At 35.4% G+C, this 19,175-nt stretch overlaps 2 protein-coding genes across 6 annotated transcripts in view; both read right to left on the minus strand.

Annotated features, from left to right (window-relative positions):
• LOC108977444 (CD63 antigen) overlaps positions 1 to 5,595 on the minus strand; it is a 14,266-nt gene extending 8,671 nt beyond the window's left edge. Inside the window, exons 1-2 of one of the 4 annotated variants that reach the window (XM_018947128.1) lie at positions 5,532 to 5,595; positions 5,139 to 5,310 (exon numbers count right to left, since the gene is read on the minus strand). In XM_018947128.1, coding sequence (XP_018802673.1) covers positions 5,139 to 5,213 — 75 coding nt within the window. In that variant the 5' untranslated portion in view covers positions 5,214 to 5,310; positions 5,532 to 5,595. Of the gene's footprint in view, positions 1 to 5,138; positions 5,311 to 5,426 lie in introns of those variants that run through there. The other 3 variants (XM_018947127.1, XM_018947129.1, XM_018947130.1) reach the window with 3 other exon arrangements.
• A 9,340-nt stretch (positions 5,596 to 14,935) lies between these two features.
• The window catches only part of LOC108977445 (CD63 antigen), an 18,879-nt gene continuing 14,639 nt past the window's right edge, over positions 14,936 to 19,175 (minus strand). For both annotated transcript variants that reach the window (XM_018947132.1, XM_018947131.1), the window contains 3 exons: positions 15,552 to 15,920; positions 15,259 to 15,486; positions 14,936 to 15,161 (listed from right to left, as the gene is read on the minus strand). In XM_018947132.1, coding sequence (XP_018802677.1) covers positions 15,084 to 15,161; positions 15,259 to 15,486; positions 15,552 to 15,920 — 675 coding nt within the window. In that variant the 3' untranslated portion in view covers positions 14,936 to 15,083. The remainder of the gene's footprint in view (positions 15,162 to 15,258; positions 15,487 to 15,551; positions 15,921 to 19,175) is intronic.

The raw sequence follows: 19,175 nt of genomic DNA on the forward strand, positions 1-19,175 counted from the left end.
TTGTAATAGGACTCCAAAGTATGCAAACGGTTTGTATGTTTCTAGCATATAATGTGGGAATGGAATTTATGTAGAAGTTCATAAAATGTTGTGTTAACTTATACAATACATATATAACTATTTTACCAAAATTAATTTTTCGTTAAATTTGATATGTGAGTTAGAGTTATCTCAGTATGTACATAATCAGAGTTGCCATATTCTTATCTCAGCGTATTTATAACTTTATGGATCACTGATTACGATTCTGATAACAACAAGTTATACACTTTTATTTATATATATTAACTACATATATTATAAATATACGGACAAACAATGCAGTGACGTTGTGAAATAGAAAGGCCATATAAATAATTATCATTTATATATATAAATGTTCACCGATTTGCACAATATTTCTGAAACAGATGTTGGCAGAATTGAGCACTCATATGTTAGCCTTATCCTTATTGTCATTGAGTGGCAAGTACTAAAATAATAGACTGTCCGCAAGGCAACAACCAAATTTTATTTTATTTTGATTTGAAACAAAGTATTAATGTAGAGTTGCAAAGCAATCAAGAACAGTTAAATTGAGATTGAAAACTCGAAATTTGCTCGAAATATTTCGCAGTCAACTTCGTTTGAAGTTCTTCGAGGAAGTGTAGCCACGCTCTTACCGACTGAGCCACAGCATTTTTAACTTGTACAAACACTAATATAACCACTAACTCACTGCTTTTCTTATCGAGTCGTTCATTTTGTTTTGGTTTTCAAACATCAAAAAATATACGTTTTACTAAAACTTTAAATTGTCTTCTAAAATCTAGTTTTTTCAAAACCACATTTTTCAAATTAACTTGAGTAATTATTCAGAGATAAATAATTCAACCACACACACAAATTCAATCAGCTCTGTAGTAAGGCTTGCTTGTGAAAAGTTTCCTTAAGGGGTTGCATGGGTTTTCTCGGGTAAAAAAACTGCATTTTTTTTTTAAACAAATTTTTTTTTCTCATAAAAAAAGAAATATTTTTTAGAATTTTTTATTGCTACGAACATACGCTATTAACGGAAATTCTGATATTTTTGGAAAAAAAAATTATTATAATCTCGGGCATTGCGACAGCATTTTCGTTGACACCTCGAAAAAACAACGCGTGTTTAAATTAAAATCTTAACTTCAAACTTGCACGAAGGAAAAAAAACTGAAAATTTAATTTTTGGTAGATATTTTTTATAACAAATGAAAATTTCGCGACATTTTAGTTTTCAAAAAGTTGTAATCGAAAAAGATATCGTTCATCCAAGTCTTTAAGAATTGTGTCTCAAAGACCTGTGTAAAACTTCGTGAAGATCCTAGAGAAATTTCGCCAACTGACTTCAACAGTTCATAGTTTCGAGAAAAACGCATTTAAAGACGGCACACTTAGCCTAGCTAGCCTCGATAGTTCAAGCAAGACAAACGTTTTGTGATATGTATGAATTACGTTCCGACAATTGCGATTTTGGGGATGCACCCTAGAAGACATCTCGAAACCGTTGTGGATAAAATAAAGTCATTAGTCGATGCAAATACTCGAATAAAAATGCAAGAGTTCGTTGAAAGRTTAAATTTGTCTAACGTGACCGTTTGCAAGCACATGAAACGTCTAGAGTTAGTTTCGAAGCTTGACGTATGGGTTCCTCATGCGCTTACAGAATGAAATAGTGATACTATGAAGCGCATAGTCGACAATTGCGATTTTGGGGATGCACCCTAGAAGACATCTCGAAACCGATGTGGATAAAATAAAGTCATTAGTTGATGCAAATCCTCGAATAAAAATTCAAGAGTTCGTTGAAAGATTAAATTTGTCTAACGTGACCGTTTGCAAGCACATGAAACGTCTAGAGTTAGTTTCGAAGCTTGACGTATGGGTTCCTCATGCGCTTACAGAATGAAATAGTGATACTATGAAGCGCATAGTCGACAATTGCGATTTTGGGGATGCACCCTAGAAGACATCTCGAAACCGATGTGGATAAAATAAAGTCATTAGTTGATGCAAATCCTCGAATAAAAATTCAAGAGTTCGTTGAAAGATTAAATTTGTCTAACGTGACCGTTTGCAAGCACATGAAACGTCTAGAGTTAGTTTCGAAGCTTGACGTATGGGTTCCTCATGCGCTTACAGAATGAAATAGTGATACTTTTTTGAAGCGCATAGTTACTGGCAACGAAAAGTGAGTTGTTTACAAGAACATAAAGCACTCTTGCGCTTGGTCTTAAAAAGATGAACTAGCTCAAACCACTTCGAAGTCAGATAGTAACAAAATAAAAGTAATATTGTTTGTTTGATGGGATTTCAAAAGGATCGCTTATTTTGAGCTTTTGCTCGACATTACTACGATTAATTCTAAATAAAGTGTATTGTGATCAGCTGCTTAAATTGAGTGCTTCACTCAAACAGAAGAGGTCTGAATTGTTCCACCAAAATGATGCAAGGCCTCATATAAGTTTGATGACTCGCCAAAAGGTTTTGTAGCTTAAATAGTTTTTGCTAATATACCCACTATATTATTCACACCCACATGGGAGAACCTTCTCCTCAAATGAAGCCGCCAGTTTTTTTTACCGCGATTATCAAACATTTCATGAGCGTAGATCAATCTCTTGCCGGATAGATAGCAATAGTTATTCGATCAAAATGGAGAATATATTATTTCATAAATTGTTTTACACACAAAAAAAAAAAAACGAAATTACTTAGTGAGCGACTCAATAATTCTCCATAAAATAAACTTTATTAACACTGATATTTTCTCAATTTTTGTTAATTTTTTTGACCGTTGATCATTGTACGAAAAAATATTCTAGTAGAGTTTGGACGAAATATAATATGTAATATGTTCCAAGGAGATTGAAGTGAATGAAACGGAAGCATAAATCAAAAAAAAATTTAAACAACACTTTGAAGTACGATAACATTTTCAGCTGTATTCAGTGCTTTCTTTGTTTACAGCAGGCGTGTTTTTATGACCTTGACGATTTTTGTTGGCTAAAAAATTGGTCAAAGATTGGTTCGATAATTCTTTTTCAAAAACAATACCGTAACAATACCTCAGCCTCCATATTCGTACATCCACTACATGGATCTAAGGCTCGTTCCTCTCTGCAAAAAAAATATGTTTCTCAGCAGCTGTCACTCAGAGGCAGAAAATTTCCAATCTCTGACCATATTTTTGCTATGCAAAGGTGCAAAAAGAATGGTAGAAGTTTTCCAACAAGCGACTGGCAGTTGGCTCTTCTGCCTATTTACTATATATAAGTATGTAATGGAAAAAGTTTTAGACTCAAAGTAAGAAATAACTACTATAAAAAAAAAACAAGAAGTTTTTGTGTTGAAAAAGTATTTCTAGTTCAAAAATGTCTAAGTTATCAAAACAACCTCGTGTTTAGCAACATTTTTTTCACTTTGTCAAATTAAATAATTTTTTATATCGTGAATAGGGTAGGCAGTTTGCTACGAAATTTGTAGCACCCAGAAGGGAACGTTGGAGATCCTAAAAAATCCTGAGCAGGTTTTTGAGATCCATCCATTGCATGTTTTTCTCCTAACCGCGTTGGAATTTGGAAAGAGCCTTTTAGCGCAGAAGCAGCAGAATAATTCCTCCTTGGCCCGGATTGGACTAAATTCCAGCACAAGTTAAGAGGATACGGAAAAACTCTACTGCAAGGCGTTGCTCCAGCGATAACAAACTAAATCTAAAACGATCAAAAGTAGGTTAGACCTCCGAAAATACATCCCTTGGCCAGATAAAAGCCGGGTCAATTTTGGTAACGTCCAACCGGCTGTTGTGGGAAAAACTCTTGCGCTTCGTTCTTGATACTGTAGCAGGTTAAACTCCTACTTATCCACAATCGACCCTGACATATCATATATATGTGAGTCCAACGAGTCACCGTATGACACTAACCAACTCTTTGCATATCCAGCTAACGCTACACATCTGACAACCCTCTTCCTATGGTCCGACGCCATCCAAACAGAAAGTTTTCTGGGTCGACCGTTGACCTCATTGACAATTTATGTGAACCTTACCATCCTAACGGTGTCTAGATAATGAGTACAACAACAATCATAATGAGTCCTTATATGGAAAACTATTCTATTTGACAAGATATCTTTTCGAAATTTGGCATAGCGTATTTTCGAAGGCAATACTATAATCAGCGTACGTAAACTTAACGTATTTAAACTTTTTTTTCGGTTCAGGGTACTATAGCATAAAGCTGCCATACAAACTGTTCGATAAAAATAGTGATAAGGTTTTTTTTTTTTTTTTTCCGTTATGCTATAAGATATGCAGCTCTCAAGGTTATTATAGCTTCGGTGTAGTTTATGACTTCTCTTGTTTTTTTTTATTTAATAGTGATTTTATTACATTACTTTAAGGTAATAGGTAAATTATTGCTGGTGTCTCGGAAGTAGCGCGCATATACAACTTTTTTTATTAATGAACTCCATCAACAGCACAGGGTCGTTTAGATAGGACAGTATAGTAAGGTAAGTTTAATACCGAAAGTTTCACAACATCATCATGCGTCAGCAGACAGCCAGCCTATCTACATACCTACTTACCTACCTACCTACTAATCTCAAAATATCTTTTTAAACATTTTTAGTAAAAATTCTAAATTTTACTAAAATCTTCTATATGGAGAAAGTATTAAAATATTTAGAGAAATACTCATAAGCGTTATATTACAAATTAAATATTTGTAATTATAGGCAAATGTGTGCAATTACGTTGCTCTCATACAGCAAGGCAAGCGCCATATACGCACAAACATACACACAAATAGCAATGCCAGTCAGTATTAAATGCGCCTAGGTGAGTGAGTGCCGCGGTGTGCTAGCCAGATGCTATCAGTAAGCCAACAAATCGGTGTGTAATCATGTATATTTGTATGTGTGTTTACTTTTCTAACTATGAGTTGTGTGTGTATGCGTGTATATTTTATGACAAATTATTTAGAGCCGATAAAATTGCGCTATGAGAAATCAATAATTTCACAAAGTTCGGAAAATCAGCTAATATACGAAATGGCTATTATTTGTGAGTTTATAATTTTATTTACTTATTGTTAAATATAACTTGTAGATTAACTTACCGCAAACATAAAGCTAACGATTACTAGCATAAATTTTGCACAACGCATGCCGGAATTCAATTGATCGCGCGCCATTTTGTTTCTGTTTTTCTAACTCGTCGATCACAGAGTTTGTTGTTTTTGTTTTTCACTTTAAAAATTGGGACCCTTTCGTTGTCCGCACACTTTTGCGCTGCAAAAACAAAATTATATTGAAATTAAATTTTTTTTTATTTCGTTGCACTTCTACTATACAAGATTTTTAATATATATATTTAATATTTTCTTTCATTGTTCTTAAAATTTCACTTTTTTCTCATTCGTTTTTGTTGTGTGCGTTGTCAAAGTACTACTGGTTTTGTTGTGGTCATTACCGTTCCGTAGTGACAATCGATACAGTTATAATATATTTACTTTTTACTTGTCCACACCGTCTCAAAGTCACTTCAATACTGAATAGAAAAAAGCTCGTTAAGTAGTGCAAGCAGTAGCGTTGCCGCTCGCCTGTTAATTTATATATGTAAGGGCATTCATAAAAATCGGGTGGTGCTAAAGCAATTATCTTTTTTATATCCAAATTGCAGTTTGTTTTGAAGCGAATATCAGAATTTTTTTAAAACGTAAATTTTAATTTTGTTTTCTAGAACGAAACGTCGGAGACCCTGGAAAGTATAAATATAAATAATCAGCTTGAACTCAATCGATTTAGCCATATCCGTCTGTATTTACCGGAACTAGTCCCTCAGTTTTTGAGATATTGAACACGTCCTTCCTCCCTTGCTCCCTAAGAAGCTACTTATTTGTCGGAATGTCGGAATCTCTGATTTCGATCCACTATAACATAAAGCTGCCCCACAACCTGAACGATCGTAATCAAGTCCTTATATGGAAAACTTTTTGCTTCTACGAGGTATACTTTCCAAATTTTATAGGATTCTTTGTTGTTAAAAATATCACTTAACTTTGCGAAGAAATTGTTCAGATCGGACTATTGTAGAATATAGCTGCCATACAAACTTAATGACCGAAATCAAGATTTTGTTTTGAAAACTTTTTTATTTGACAAGATATCGTTACGAAATTTAGCACAAATTATTAGTCGACTGTCGATTTTCCATTTACAATCGTTGGGCAAGTCTTCGTCCGACTACATTTTGCAAAGAAGCTGATGCATGCCTATTATCAATCGTTCGCCGCTGTATTTGAATGGCTCGGATGACAATCCATCGGCCCCACCGCTTTGTTGTTCTTCTGACGGGTAATTGCTATTCAGACTTCTTCATGGTTGGGCAATGGAACGTTTGCTTCATAGTCATCGATTGAAGAATCGGGTTCACCGTATGCTCATGCAAGCTTCAGTCACTAGATCACCTCTGGGGTTTCTAGAAGGATATGCTCCGGTCTGGTCTTGAAACACATCTTTTCGTAGAATGCCATTCTAGTCAATCACGTACTCACGCATGACGACCACTCTCTTTTTCTATGCAAATGCATCTCACTTCAGTCTGCAGCTCTCGGTATCTATCCCATTCTAACGTTGCGAGAAGCTCGGCCGGTTTTCTCTCCACTGCGACACGGCAGTACCAGCTGTTCTTTTTCCTTTTCCGAAAATCAATGCTTTCGCTTGAAGCTGTAAGTAGCTTCAAATGCCGTCACGCAGTTCCCTTATACCGAGTTGCTGATGAGTGCTCTTCTCGACGCTGCAACAAGATAGTGGTCCGAGTTAACGATAGAACTTCGGAGCGTACGCTTGTCTATAACATTGAAGCCGTGTCTTCCGATATGGCAACATGATCGATCTGGTTGGTGGCTTGGCTTGATGAATTTTCCTATCCAGGTATCTACACAGTACTGCTACCACATAGGTGCGCTCCAAGCGCCCATAGAAAACATGTTTGGTTACATGGTCCTTCTCTTCCGTCAGGGCGTGGGCGCAAATCAAAGATGCGGATTATGGCTAGACGTTCATCCACCGTGGTGAATGTTAGATCTCGCGGAACCTCTCTCCCACCACCTATCCCACACTGAGTTTATCCGCTGTAGTAAATGCCGCAAGGACCTACTCATCTAAGTCCTTGTCCCATCCATTGCACTTCTTGATCAACCAGCTGGGAAGTGGCACCGGACATTTTAGGTGCATATTCTTAAATCAAAATCCTTAATACGTTTGCCGTGGTCTTCATCAAAATGAAGGTATCATATCTGAGGCATTTTTGTTTTTTTAGCTGGCCATCAAACACATGTTTTTGGGCTACCGGAGGTGGTGAGTTGCTTATGCCATATATAAAAGAATCGATTCCGAGATAGCAGATGATCATTTCGTTAATATTTTGGATATAAAGCATATTAATGCTAGATTCATACTAAACAAAATAAGTACTTTGAAATGCGACTTCGAGCAGAGATCGCAAAGAGGTGCTTGACGACGTACCTGAAGATCTAAGGCATCAATAATGATGACGTAGTGCGTGTTTATGAATACATTGTGAAATTGTTCAGCAATGTAGCGAATGACACTGCAAAAATGTATCTAAAATTCGCTGAAAGCTTTGAAGGTCACCCCAGCCGAGGCTTAAAGAAGTGTGTTGGAAATTAAACTAAACGTTAGCGTGTCTAGTTTGAAGGCGATCATAAATAATTGTGTATGTCCGGGTCAAATTTGATCCGATGATATTACTTTAAATTCTTGCGTTCTCAACTTCACATTATATCAGTCCGGCTCAAATTTGATCGGCTGATATTACCCTAGTTCCCACCTTACCTTACCTTACATTCCCAACTTCACATAAAAAAATAACAATGCTTTAGAGCCACCCTTTGCGTTTCGAATACGCACTTACACTCAAAGCACAGCACTTTCCTCACACACTGTCCTGCCTGCGCTCCGATCACTGGGCGAACACCTTCGATTTCGTTGTTACACTAATAACATAACACACATGCTTGAATATATGTAAATATGTAAGCAGTTATAGATAATATAACAAGTTTTGTTGTTGCTGTAGTTATATTTGCTTTATGGCGCAATATGTTTTTATTGTTGTTGCACTCGCAATTGCTATAGCGAGTCGTTGCTGTTCTTGTCATTTAGTGCGTTATCAGTTTCCCTTATTTGCTTAGTTGATAAGAATTTTTTCACCTAACAATTTGCCTGCAAAAATTACAAAATATACGGTAAAGAGAGTGTATGAGAGCGACCGGTCGGATATGAAAACGTGGCGGCGGTTTGTGTGTGTCTAGAATATTTTGTTATCGCGTATAAGCATTGCTGATATGATAAGATTTTGCAATACTTGTGCTATTAACGAGTTGCTGAGCATTCTGGCTTATATTGTTTATAATTAACTACAGTGTGTTGTGAAAATAATGGATTTAAATAAAATTTTACGATTTTCATAGCTCTATTGAAAATCAGTCTCAGACCGTCCAGCCGTTGATTAAAATTTTCGATGACTCTTTCAAGTAATTTGACTGGTAACTGGCGAACGACATGAATGATGTTTTGCTTCTAAATTAAAGCGGGATTGTCCGCATAGACTTTAGACTTTACGTATCCCCACTGAAGATTGACCGGCCCAAAATGTGAAATTCTCTGCTAACCGATGTGTGGGAAGTGCCGCCGTTTTGTTGCAACCAAATGTCGCCGATATCACAAGCTTCAATTTCAGACATTAAATAGTCGCTTATCACAGCGCGATAATGGTTATCATTGATGGTTACGTTCTCACATGTTTGAAGAAACATGGACCGATGATTCCAAAGCACACCAAACCGTTTTTTTATATGAAATGATAGATTTTGAACCTCTTCAGGGTTTTCTTTGTTCCAAATGCAACAATTTTGCTTGTTGATATACCCAACGAGCCAGAAATGGGCCTCATCACTGAACAAAATTTGGTAGACAAATTTGGAAAAACGGCACATCTACTTGGATCACCATTTATAAATGTGAATGCTTCTGAAGATAAAATAAACGGTTTAAAATTAGGCTTTCCAGGTATAAAGCAGCGGTGACAAAAAACACGTACTCTCAAAGCTGGAGGTTCTGGAATTCTCGATTGACGTACCCTACTCAGCCTTGTTACTAAATGTTTTATCCGTCGATGACTCAAGTGATACCATTACCAAATCTTGAATGAGTTTGCTTGACAAAGTTAGTTCCTTTACTCAAACCTCAAAATCTCATTTGGTACTAAATGAGTTGGATTATTAGATTCATTCTTCTTGCTCCTACGGTTACTAAAGATTTGTCAAAGAAAAAACAAAAAAAAAAAAATTATGGATGTCACAATTTCCATGTATAAAGCTGCAGTGATAAGAATAATTTAGTAAAATGTGTAAAACTCACCGATGCAAACTGGGTTAGATCGCCGAAATAATAGTCATTGGCTGCATTAAATACGTTACCGTAGCTGTTAAATTGCTAATATAATATATTGCTAATATTTTTCGAAGAAAAATTCGTGAAAATATTGCTGCAGTCACCTTGAATCGGAGCCACCTCATTAGATCATCAAGCGCTTATGCCTCGAATTGCAGACACAACTAATTTCAGACTCGCTCTCAACACTATTAATAGTGAAGCCAATAACATCTTCATCGGCTTCCCCAAATGAATAACGTACGAGTTTTGGCGGTCAAATTACTACCCATTGCAGATGAAGAGCTTGAATTGCCTCGTGAAACTAGCTGGAGCCGGATTAAACTCGTACCTATCGAAAATCGATATCGTCATACGAAATTTATCTATAGCTTTCTAAGAGCCCCCACATGAATCTAACCACCTTTTTGCATGCCGAATAAATCAATATATCCAACAACCATATCTTTATGGCCCGACCCCGTCGCAACAGCGCGATTCTGTGATCTGCCGTTAGATGATTTCGATGACAACTAACTTGAGCTTTGCCACCTAAACAGGGAATACTTAACCGCTACAAAAACAAAAGAAGCACTTGGTCCTTTATTAGTAGTCAATCTTTTACAATATTTTCAGGAAGTCGCCTCAAGTCGGTCTTAAAATTCGTGGAAAGCTTTGAATTCCTGTATGATGAATATTTAGGTACAGCCGGTCAAAAGCACAGCTGATCAAATAAATGCGTTGATTAGCATCGTGAAAGTGCAGGGCATTTTCATTACCAATTGGCAGTGTGGAATGGACATACTAATCAACTTCGTAGGGTTCGAGGTCTATCTAAAATATCTGCCGTACTTTGGATCCGGCAGCCAGTTGCAGTACAACTCCACATTCTACTGACAAAGGATCAGATATTTTCCGCATTCTGGTTTTCACCACAATCTCCACGATACTCTCTGAGGGGCCAGTCCGAATGAGCAGGTTGGAGCGAACTCCAAGGGCTTCTACTTACCATGGTACCAGCATTAAGTATCCGATCAGATCTCGTAGCCAAAACTAGTACCAGTTGAACTTCCATACTTAACTGGTGGCTAGGAAAACGATCCAAATTGTTCGGCATTCCGACTTGTGGCAATCACACAGCTTACATCTAAATATTCATCAGTCCCGTTTATCCCCGTTTGTTATCCTATCCTCCAAAGAGTGATATAAGCTGCAAAGAAGATTAGAAGGCTGTTGCATTGTAAAAGTATTTCCAACCATATATAGCCTCATTGTTTGTGTGTGAGAATTTCAGGGTTTATCGGAATTCCAATGAAGAGCTTGCTCAAGGAGTTGATTTCGGTCCCTAAATTTAACCTATTTAAATAACTACAAGCCTCTTTTAAAATCAAGCAAACTGTAGAACCCTTGATTATAAATAGCTTCAAGATTCAAGCAAAAGTAGACCTGTAGTTGGCGTTTATAGATTTCTTATGAACTCTAGTTGTGCTAGATAGCTCAGTTGAATATATAATTACTTGTGTTTAAGCTTATTTTACATACTGTATGAAGTTGTAGCGATATAGCCAAGTGCTTAAATGATCATCTAAATACATATGTAAGTACATACGCTTTTAAATGCTCAACTGTAGCTTTTGCCGTTTTCGTGTTCAATTTGCGCTAGTTTCGAACACTTAACTTGCCTCCGTTTGCATTAAGGTAACTGATGCGCCTACTTGAATATTCATTCAGCTGCTGCATATCAATATTTATAGATTTACCCACAAGCTACTTATGGTATACATACATATAGTATATACGAGTAGGTTACATCACGTGTGCAACTGTTAGCAGTAATTTTAATAAGCAATTGCCAAGATGATTAATTTTTTTTTCACTTTAAATACTTAAGTAAATATATACCGGTACGGGAAAGGCATAAACCGGTTTCCTAGATTATAGGAATTAATGTGCATTCCTCTGCGAGGGAAATGCTCTCGAAGTTGAAGAAGCTTTGAGGAATAAAAAGTACTATTTCTCTTTCTTGTTTTTTAGAATTAGACATTGTTCTATTCTGGGTTCAAAGTTGCCATTTTCCATGCTAGAACATGTTAAGTTCTACTGTGACTAATTCGTTTCTTGTTTTTGAAAGAGAAATTGATCAGTCAAATCATGGAGTTCTTGAATGCGGTATACATATGTGGACCCTTATCCTTCAATAGCAGTTCTAAAAAGTAGGTTTAACAAGGTTCAATATCGTCAAGATGGTTCTTTTGATGATCACATCGTCGATAACGTAGGGGAAGTCCACGAACTTGTGTTGGTGGACTGTCAATTGAAAATTACTGAGAATGTAGTTAAATACAGAGTGAGTCATTTACTGCATGAAATATCGAACACCCGATGATTTTCGCTTTCTACTGTCTAAGCGCTACCCAAAGGAGCAGAAGGAAGTTCTTCTTTACTGACAAAGGCGCCGCAAACGTGATTATAGCCGCGTTAACAACAGCGCACCTATCGTTTCTTCTTTTCGCTATTTGGCGCTAATTCGAGATACCATATGCATCCAGCTTATACTACACCTGATCTCTCCAACGGAGTGGATATCTTCCTCTTCCTCTGCTTTCACCGGCGTTTACTGAATCGTAAACCTTCAAAGCAGGAGTCTTCTCTTTCAACCAGACATAATTCTTTCTCAACCGCATTCTTCTAAGGCTGACTCATCAGATGATGTCATTGTCCATGTCTCCACACCATATGAAAGGACGCGAATCACAACGGCTTTGTAAAGTTTGTCTTTGTTCGTCGTGAGAGAGATTATTCTTTCCAATTGCTTACCCTGTCCAAAGCAGCACCTGATTGAGTGATTTTGTGTTGGATTTAAAGGCTGGCATTGTTGTTGATGTCGACACTGGTTCCAAGATAGATGAACTTCAAAGTTATGACTATTAACAATGGCGGGCGAGCCAAGTCGCGAATGCGATGCCTGTTTGTTTAATAAGAGAAAATATTTTGTCTGGTCCTCGTTCACAACCTGACTCATACGCTTTGCTTCCTGAAACCGAATATGTCGGAGTGGCTCCGCCGAAGCTTCCCTCTTTTAGCCGTGAAATCAGACTCCACACACATCTAACACAAGGATTCCTTACGTTTCAGAGTGCGTGGCGAGGATGCAAGATTATCAATTTGATATAGCCCTAAAACTATAATTGCTTACCCAGAAGTACAACAATACCCCATGACTTGCGTGTTCAAAAAATAGTCGAGACAGTCAACTCTACAATAAGATGGGATACCGCTTTGTGATACTTGTCTTATCACAAAGTGGCTAGATGCTATTGATAGCGAGGTTAGAGATTCCTTAACTAGTCTTGAAAGCACTGTTAGTGAGCTTAAGGCTAGTATCGCCTCTCGAGTTTGTATGCATAAAAATGATGTCATAGTTTGGTTCGGTAACTCCATTATCCGATATGAAGCAAAGCCAGCGATGTTTCCTGTTAGTTCAGACACATGGTTAAATTAAATTAAATTAGATATGTAAATAAATGATGAATTCACGGCGACCAGAGTCACAAGGCTACCTAGCCCCAGAAAATTGATAAATTCCATTCATTCTTGCGGAGCAACCCCCGTATGTTACCAACTTCAATATAAGGTTTGAGTGCTACCATGTTGGTGAAGCGAAGCGGGTAAACTCATCTGTCGGTTCATTCCTGGCTATACCTTTATGATCTGCAACAAAAAACTGACACCTGGTTACGATCTGATAAACTGTTCAGTTGTTCTATACCCTTCTGCAATAATAGCGATTTCATCTTGTACGTAGAGATCGGTTTGAGTGCCGCTTGGATGTTCATCTCTTCACACCGACTTATAGCAAAAACTTCTGCCTGGAATATTCTCGGAAAACTACCCATAAGTATGGAGAGTTTGGTGCGTAGTGAAGTTTATACTTTGTTAATGTTGTTTCTTTTCTTGGGAGAAGAGCCAGTGGTCTTTCGCCACTTAGGTCCTTTATGTGTTGGGAAGAGATTACCTTACCTCTGTCAAACTGTCATACTGTTATTTGGAGCAGTGTGTGTTTAGCACCCTGACCGATAATTAGGTGAAGCGATGTGAGATCTACCAAGACTTCAAGTGACATGTGCGCATGGCATCCGAGACGAATACATGCTGCTTTCACCGCAGAGTGGAATCCATATTAGTCATCTCTATGTCTCTGTCTCCGAGGAGTAGTGGAATGAGGATAGGCAGAGGAACGATGGTAATCTTCAAGGGGTCGACGTTCAGGCTAACTATTCTGAATACCTTATCTAGGCCTTTTCCCTTTTGTACGATATCGCAAAGAGTGTCCTCAAAACTTCCTTTAGCTATAACAACACTGGCGTGCGCATATACGTGACAGCATGACCTTATTTCGTAAGTAAGAAGAAAGTTAGACTAATTGGCCTAAAGGTTTTAGTCAGTGAATAACCCTTCTTTCCTATCTTCGGTATAAATATCACCGGCCCGCGAATGCCCTCCATGGTTCAGGGATATAGGCCAGCTCAAGGCTATTTCCCATCAACCGAATGAGGTAGTGCAGAAGAGCAGGTTCTCCCTGTTGAAAAATTGCTGGAAAGATACCGTCCTCACCCGAAAAAAGCCGTAGCCCACCTGACTGAATCCGCAGTGAACAGTTGTCGTTCGACTACCCAATCTAGAAGAGGTGGCATGTGTTCGACTATAGGTAGCCACTGGTCTTCCTTCATTCTCTCTGGGAAATGCGAGCACAGAAGTGACGTAGCTCTCTCTTCCGCACTGTTCGTATAGCTCCTAATGCCTTTTACTCTGACAGTCTTACTTTTAGCCAGAGCACTGTGCAGCCTTGTTGCCTTTGGTGTCGAGCAGACGTTTTTCAAGAAATTTCTGAAATTTTGCTGTTTAGCAGACTTAATCTCCTTGTTATAAGTAGTTAGGTTGCATCTGCACTCCTCTCAGTTCGCAGTACGTTTAGTCTTATTAAAGTGCTTACGTCTTTGACCTGAGTACTGAACGACTTCTTGACCACCGAGTGCAGTTGCCTCATTTGGTCTGGCTGGGAGCACACAGCCTACTCTTTGGCCATTGCGCCTCTTTCTAACTTTCCCTCCCCATTAACATTTAACTCTATTATCCCGATTATCCCTTTTATATCCCGATTTGTGGCCCAATTGGCAATTTTAGGAATACGTTTAGTGGAGAGTTGCTCGAATCTCATGATCCTGCGATCCGATACTGAAAGTTCTGATAACACCCTCCACTTTGAAATCAGTGCTGCCATGGGTTCGTTACTCAGGGTGGTATCCAGCACTTATCTCCATTCCTCCGGGTTTTTGAATCTTCTAGCAAATATAACACTCCAAGTTTTTTTTTTTTTTGGTKTACTGATGAAGCCTTTTTTAAGAGAATACCAAATACATTTCTTTAGCCAAGTACTTAAAGCAAAGCAAAATGCAAGTTTACTTAAATACATAAGCACTATATATGTAGTATATACGTATATGAAATGGTTAATTTATAAACAAAATTAGTTTAAGTAAGACATCACTATTTTAACACGTAGCGTAGTGGTTTAACACTATCCAGCGATCGTCGATTTGACGAATTCATCCCAAGAAACCGGTTATGCCATTACGGATTTTTATCTCACGTGCGATATAGCAAGCGAACAAGACGCCGAAGAACTGCAATATAAAATGTAAACAATGAATTAATTTTTGCGTTATAAATATTATAAATTATAATTATTCTAATAATATTGTATGCCATGCAACAACTAACCTGAATGACGGCCAACACAATGCCACAAGCGCCCAAACTAACGGCATGTGCCTCTATGAAATTCGAAAATGACGTCAAACAACCATCCCCATGACGCCTGGTACTCTCCGTGGTGTTAGAACAACTGTATGTGCCAACGACGCCCGCGGGAATGTCACAGCATGAAAGCGGCAAATTGCCATCGAATTGCGTCCAGTCCTTATAGCTGTTCACACCACAGCAATCGAACTGAAATTACATAAATTACATTTGTAATTGCTTAATTTGTACAGTAAAGTAGAGAAAATATTTACATTCTTTTGCACATAATCCCAAATAATTGTGTAAGGATCATTCTCATTTTTCGAATTATATTCTTTAAGTGCACCATTTAGACTATTATTAATCAGGACTTGCGCATCGGAACGCAAGACATAACCACTAATGCCGGCTGCCAATTCCAGTATGAAGATGAAGCCGAGCAAAATGGCGAATATCAGCGTTAGGAGATAGTTCTCTTTGAGTGCACCCCAACAGCCGAAGAATGAAATGAATATGACGAAGACGCCAATGACGATTAGGAAGGTCGGTATTGAGAAGAAATTATTGGCAAGCACTGCTGTATAATCATGGAAAACGGCTGCTACACCAATACCGACAGCAATCAATATGATGCCAGTGACCTGTAAATAAGTAGAGTGAAAGTATTTAAAATTGTATATGTATTAGCGTGGGCAAGAAAATTCTTTTTTAGTTCCCATATAAATAACATGTAAATAATACAGCAATTTTTTCTTTTTTTATTTGGGTCTTTAGTGCATGTAAATAAATTATTGTAGCGTAAAAATGAAAACTATTTTTTTTTATAGATTTTACCGATCTACAAAAAAGTTTCAATATAATTTTTTCTAAGTCAACTCGACTCTAATGTTTGTCGAGGTCAAAGTCCACATTTAATCGTACTATACAATTTTTAAAAAATTTTTTACATTATTTCACAAAATAACGCATCAAAATAATAAAATATTTTATTTTTAACGTTACTTTTAGACATGAACCAGAAAAAAACTTTTTAGCATAAGCTAGGTATTAAATATATTATAAATTGAATATTTTTATACTAGTAATCACTTTTATTAATTGTTTTATATAAAATTAAAAATTTTTAATATGGAAATTTTTTTTGAATATTTGTAAATATTTTTAAAATTTTTAAAAATTTATTTAAAAATATTGTTGGTATATATTTGAAGCGTAAGCATAATAAATTAACTTTATATGTAAACTGGTCTACGGAAAGGGGGCTTAGTGGCAAAAAATCTTAGTTGATTCGGATGGAAGATGACATGCTTTTTCACGTGATAGAATCCAAAAAGTCATACAATAGTTTTCGCACGTTAGCTCCCTTTTCGTAGACCAGGTCACATATGCTTTTAGAATATGACAAACAATTCTTTTGAAAAATTTCAATATTTAAGAATTAAAAAAAAAAACATATTTTTTGAATATATTTGAAGCATATAATAAATTTACTTAAACTCTTTTGGAAAACATATGACAGATAAATTTTATTTTTTTATGCGAGTAATGACTTTTATTAATGTTTTTATATAAAAGTAAACATTTTTAAAATGGAAAATGCTTTAAAAAAGAACAACAATGATTCAATTTTTATGGTGAGTATTCTCCAATCTTTCATTTTTCATACAATAAAAAAATAACAAGAATAAATTCATTTTTGCAAAACAAATTTAACAAAAGCAAAATAAATCAGAATTCTTAAGCACAAACAAANTTGAAATATATTTGAAGCATATAACAAATTTACTTTATATTCTTTATTATTAGATTTGCTTTTTTTGGCAACCCTAGAATAAAATATTTACATGTTAATAATTGAGAAGAAAGTGTTTAAAATCTGAGAATTGGTTTAAAAATACTTTTATTTATAATTTTTGTGAGCATATTTTATAAAATATGGGTAGTTGGCAACACTATATGATGTCATATTTTTTACACATACTTACTAGAGCTCGTTTCACTTAAAAGTAAGAAATTCTGATACTAAAATCGAGGAAAATCATAAAAATAAAATGAAATAATTTTTATGGGGGCAACTCTATGCGTTGAAATAATTTTGACGCACATTTATTTCAAATTTTAATAAATTAGTTTTAATTTCTGATATTTACTAGTTAAAATAATCCTTAGCAATTAAGTTATAATTTAATTATTATAATAAATAATTTTTTGTGCTGACTTATAAGTTAAAAGTGTTTTCATACAAATTTATTTTTTATATTTATTAGTTAATAGATTTCATAAAATGTATTATAATGTATTTTTATTTGGCAACCCGTTACAATAGTTTTCATACACTTTTACTGTGGCAACCCTACAAGTTAAAATAGTTTCATACACTTACTATATTGCTTGAGAATTCTGATATTTATCAATGGTAATAATTTTTAAATTAAAATAATAATTTTTTGGTGGCAACCCTACGCATTAAAGGCTTTTACACGTATTTATTTTAATCCACTTAGAAATTCTGATATTTGTCAATCGCGAGGATTCATGAAGTCTAAAAAATTTTTTAGGTTGGCAACTCTACTGGATAAATTATATTTTTACACGTTCTTTTACAGTTCAGTTAGAAATTCAGATTTATAGCAATCGAACTAATTCGTAATATTTTAATTCAAATAATTTTTTGTGATGTGGCAACTCTACGTGATATTTATTTTTATATACTCTTCTTGTAATTTACTTAGAAACACAGATATTTATCAATCGAAAGCAACCACGAAATTCAAATAAAAAAATAAAAAAAATTGCGCTGACGACCCTACAATTGAAATATTTTCCACACGTGTACATATTGTAACGCAATTAGCAATTCTGATATTAATAATAGAAAGAATTCATAAAACTTAAATACAAATATTTTTGGTAGAGTCAACCCTACGTCATAAAATAGTATAAATAAGTTTTTTACAATTCAAATAGAGTTTAGTAATTCTGACATTTATTAATTGAAAGAATTTGTAAAAATTAAATACAAATTTTCTTTTTGAGGTGGCAACCCTAAGTGTTTCTCGCTATTTTTTCAAAAATGTAGAATTTCTGATATTTAAAAAAAATCATAACATTTAATTTTAAAATTAAATCTATTTTATTTAAATTTATTTTTTTTTTTTTTTGTGGTAGCAACTTTGGAATATTTTCAAATTCATATTCATCGCGAAACTGCAAACATTGTATGTATATAACAAAATTTTTAATTTTTTATTTGAAAATAAAACTCGGCGTTCATTATTAAAAAATCTCAGTTAGTTAGCTAAAAAACAAACAAATAATTCTCTGCCAATAATATTTACTGCTTGCAGTTTAGATGGCAATATTTTATCTCGTATTCAATAATGCTGACTTTACTTTTTTATTTTTGATAGGAGCGAATGTGATAAGCTATCAAGTGAACATACATATATATGTATAGCGATAAACTGATTAATTCTTGAAACCATTAAATCGTTTATGTTACTTCACACCTGCTTGCAAGCATAAACACCATTTTGTGGACTTTACCCGAAAAACAAATTGGGCACATATACAAATACATAATTTGATTTGTGTTTTTTTTTTCTATGACGAAATATGCTCGTATGTGTCATTAAAATTTAATAGTTACTCTATAAGAATCTTGTTTGAAAAATTACTAAAGCGTTATAAAGATTACGAGAAAGAGCCTTCAATCAGCAAAGGCCGTGGGGGATATACACATGCTAGTTCGGGCAGTAGGACATGGCGTATGAGTAATATGAATGACTATTACAGGCGACTCATATTTTTGGAGCATAAAACCAATAATAAAATAAAATTAAACAATAAAATAAAAAAATAGATTAAAGTAAAAACTGAAATAAAAAAAGAAATTT

This window comes from Bactrocera latifrons, unplaced genomic scaffold (genome assembly GCF_001853355.1).
Source record: "Bactrocera latifrons isolate USDA-ARS-PBARC rearing strain unplaced genomic scaffold, ASM185335v1 scaffold_9, whole genome shotgun sequence".
In the NCBI taxonomy this organism is placed as follows: Eukaryota; Metazoa; Arthropoda; class Insecta; order Diptera; family Tephritidae; genus Bactrocera; species Bactrocera latifrons.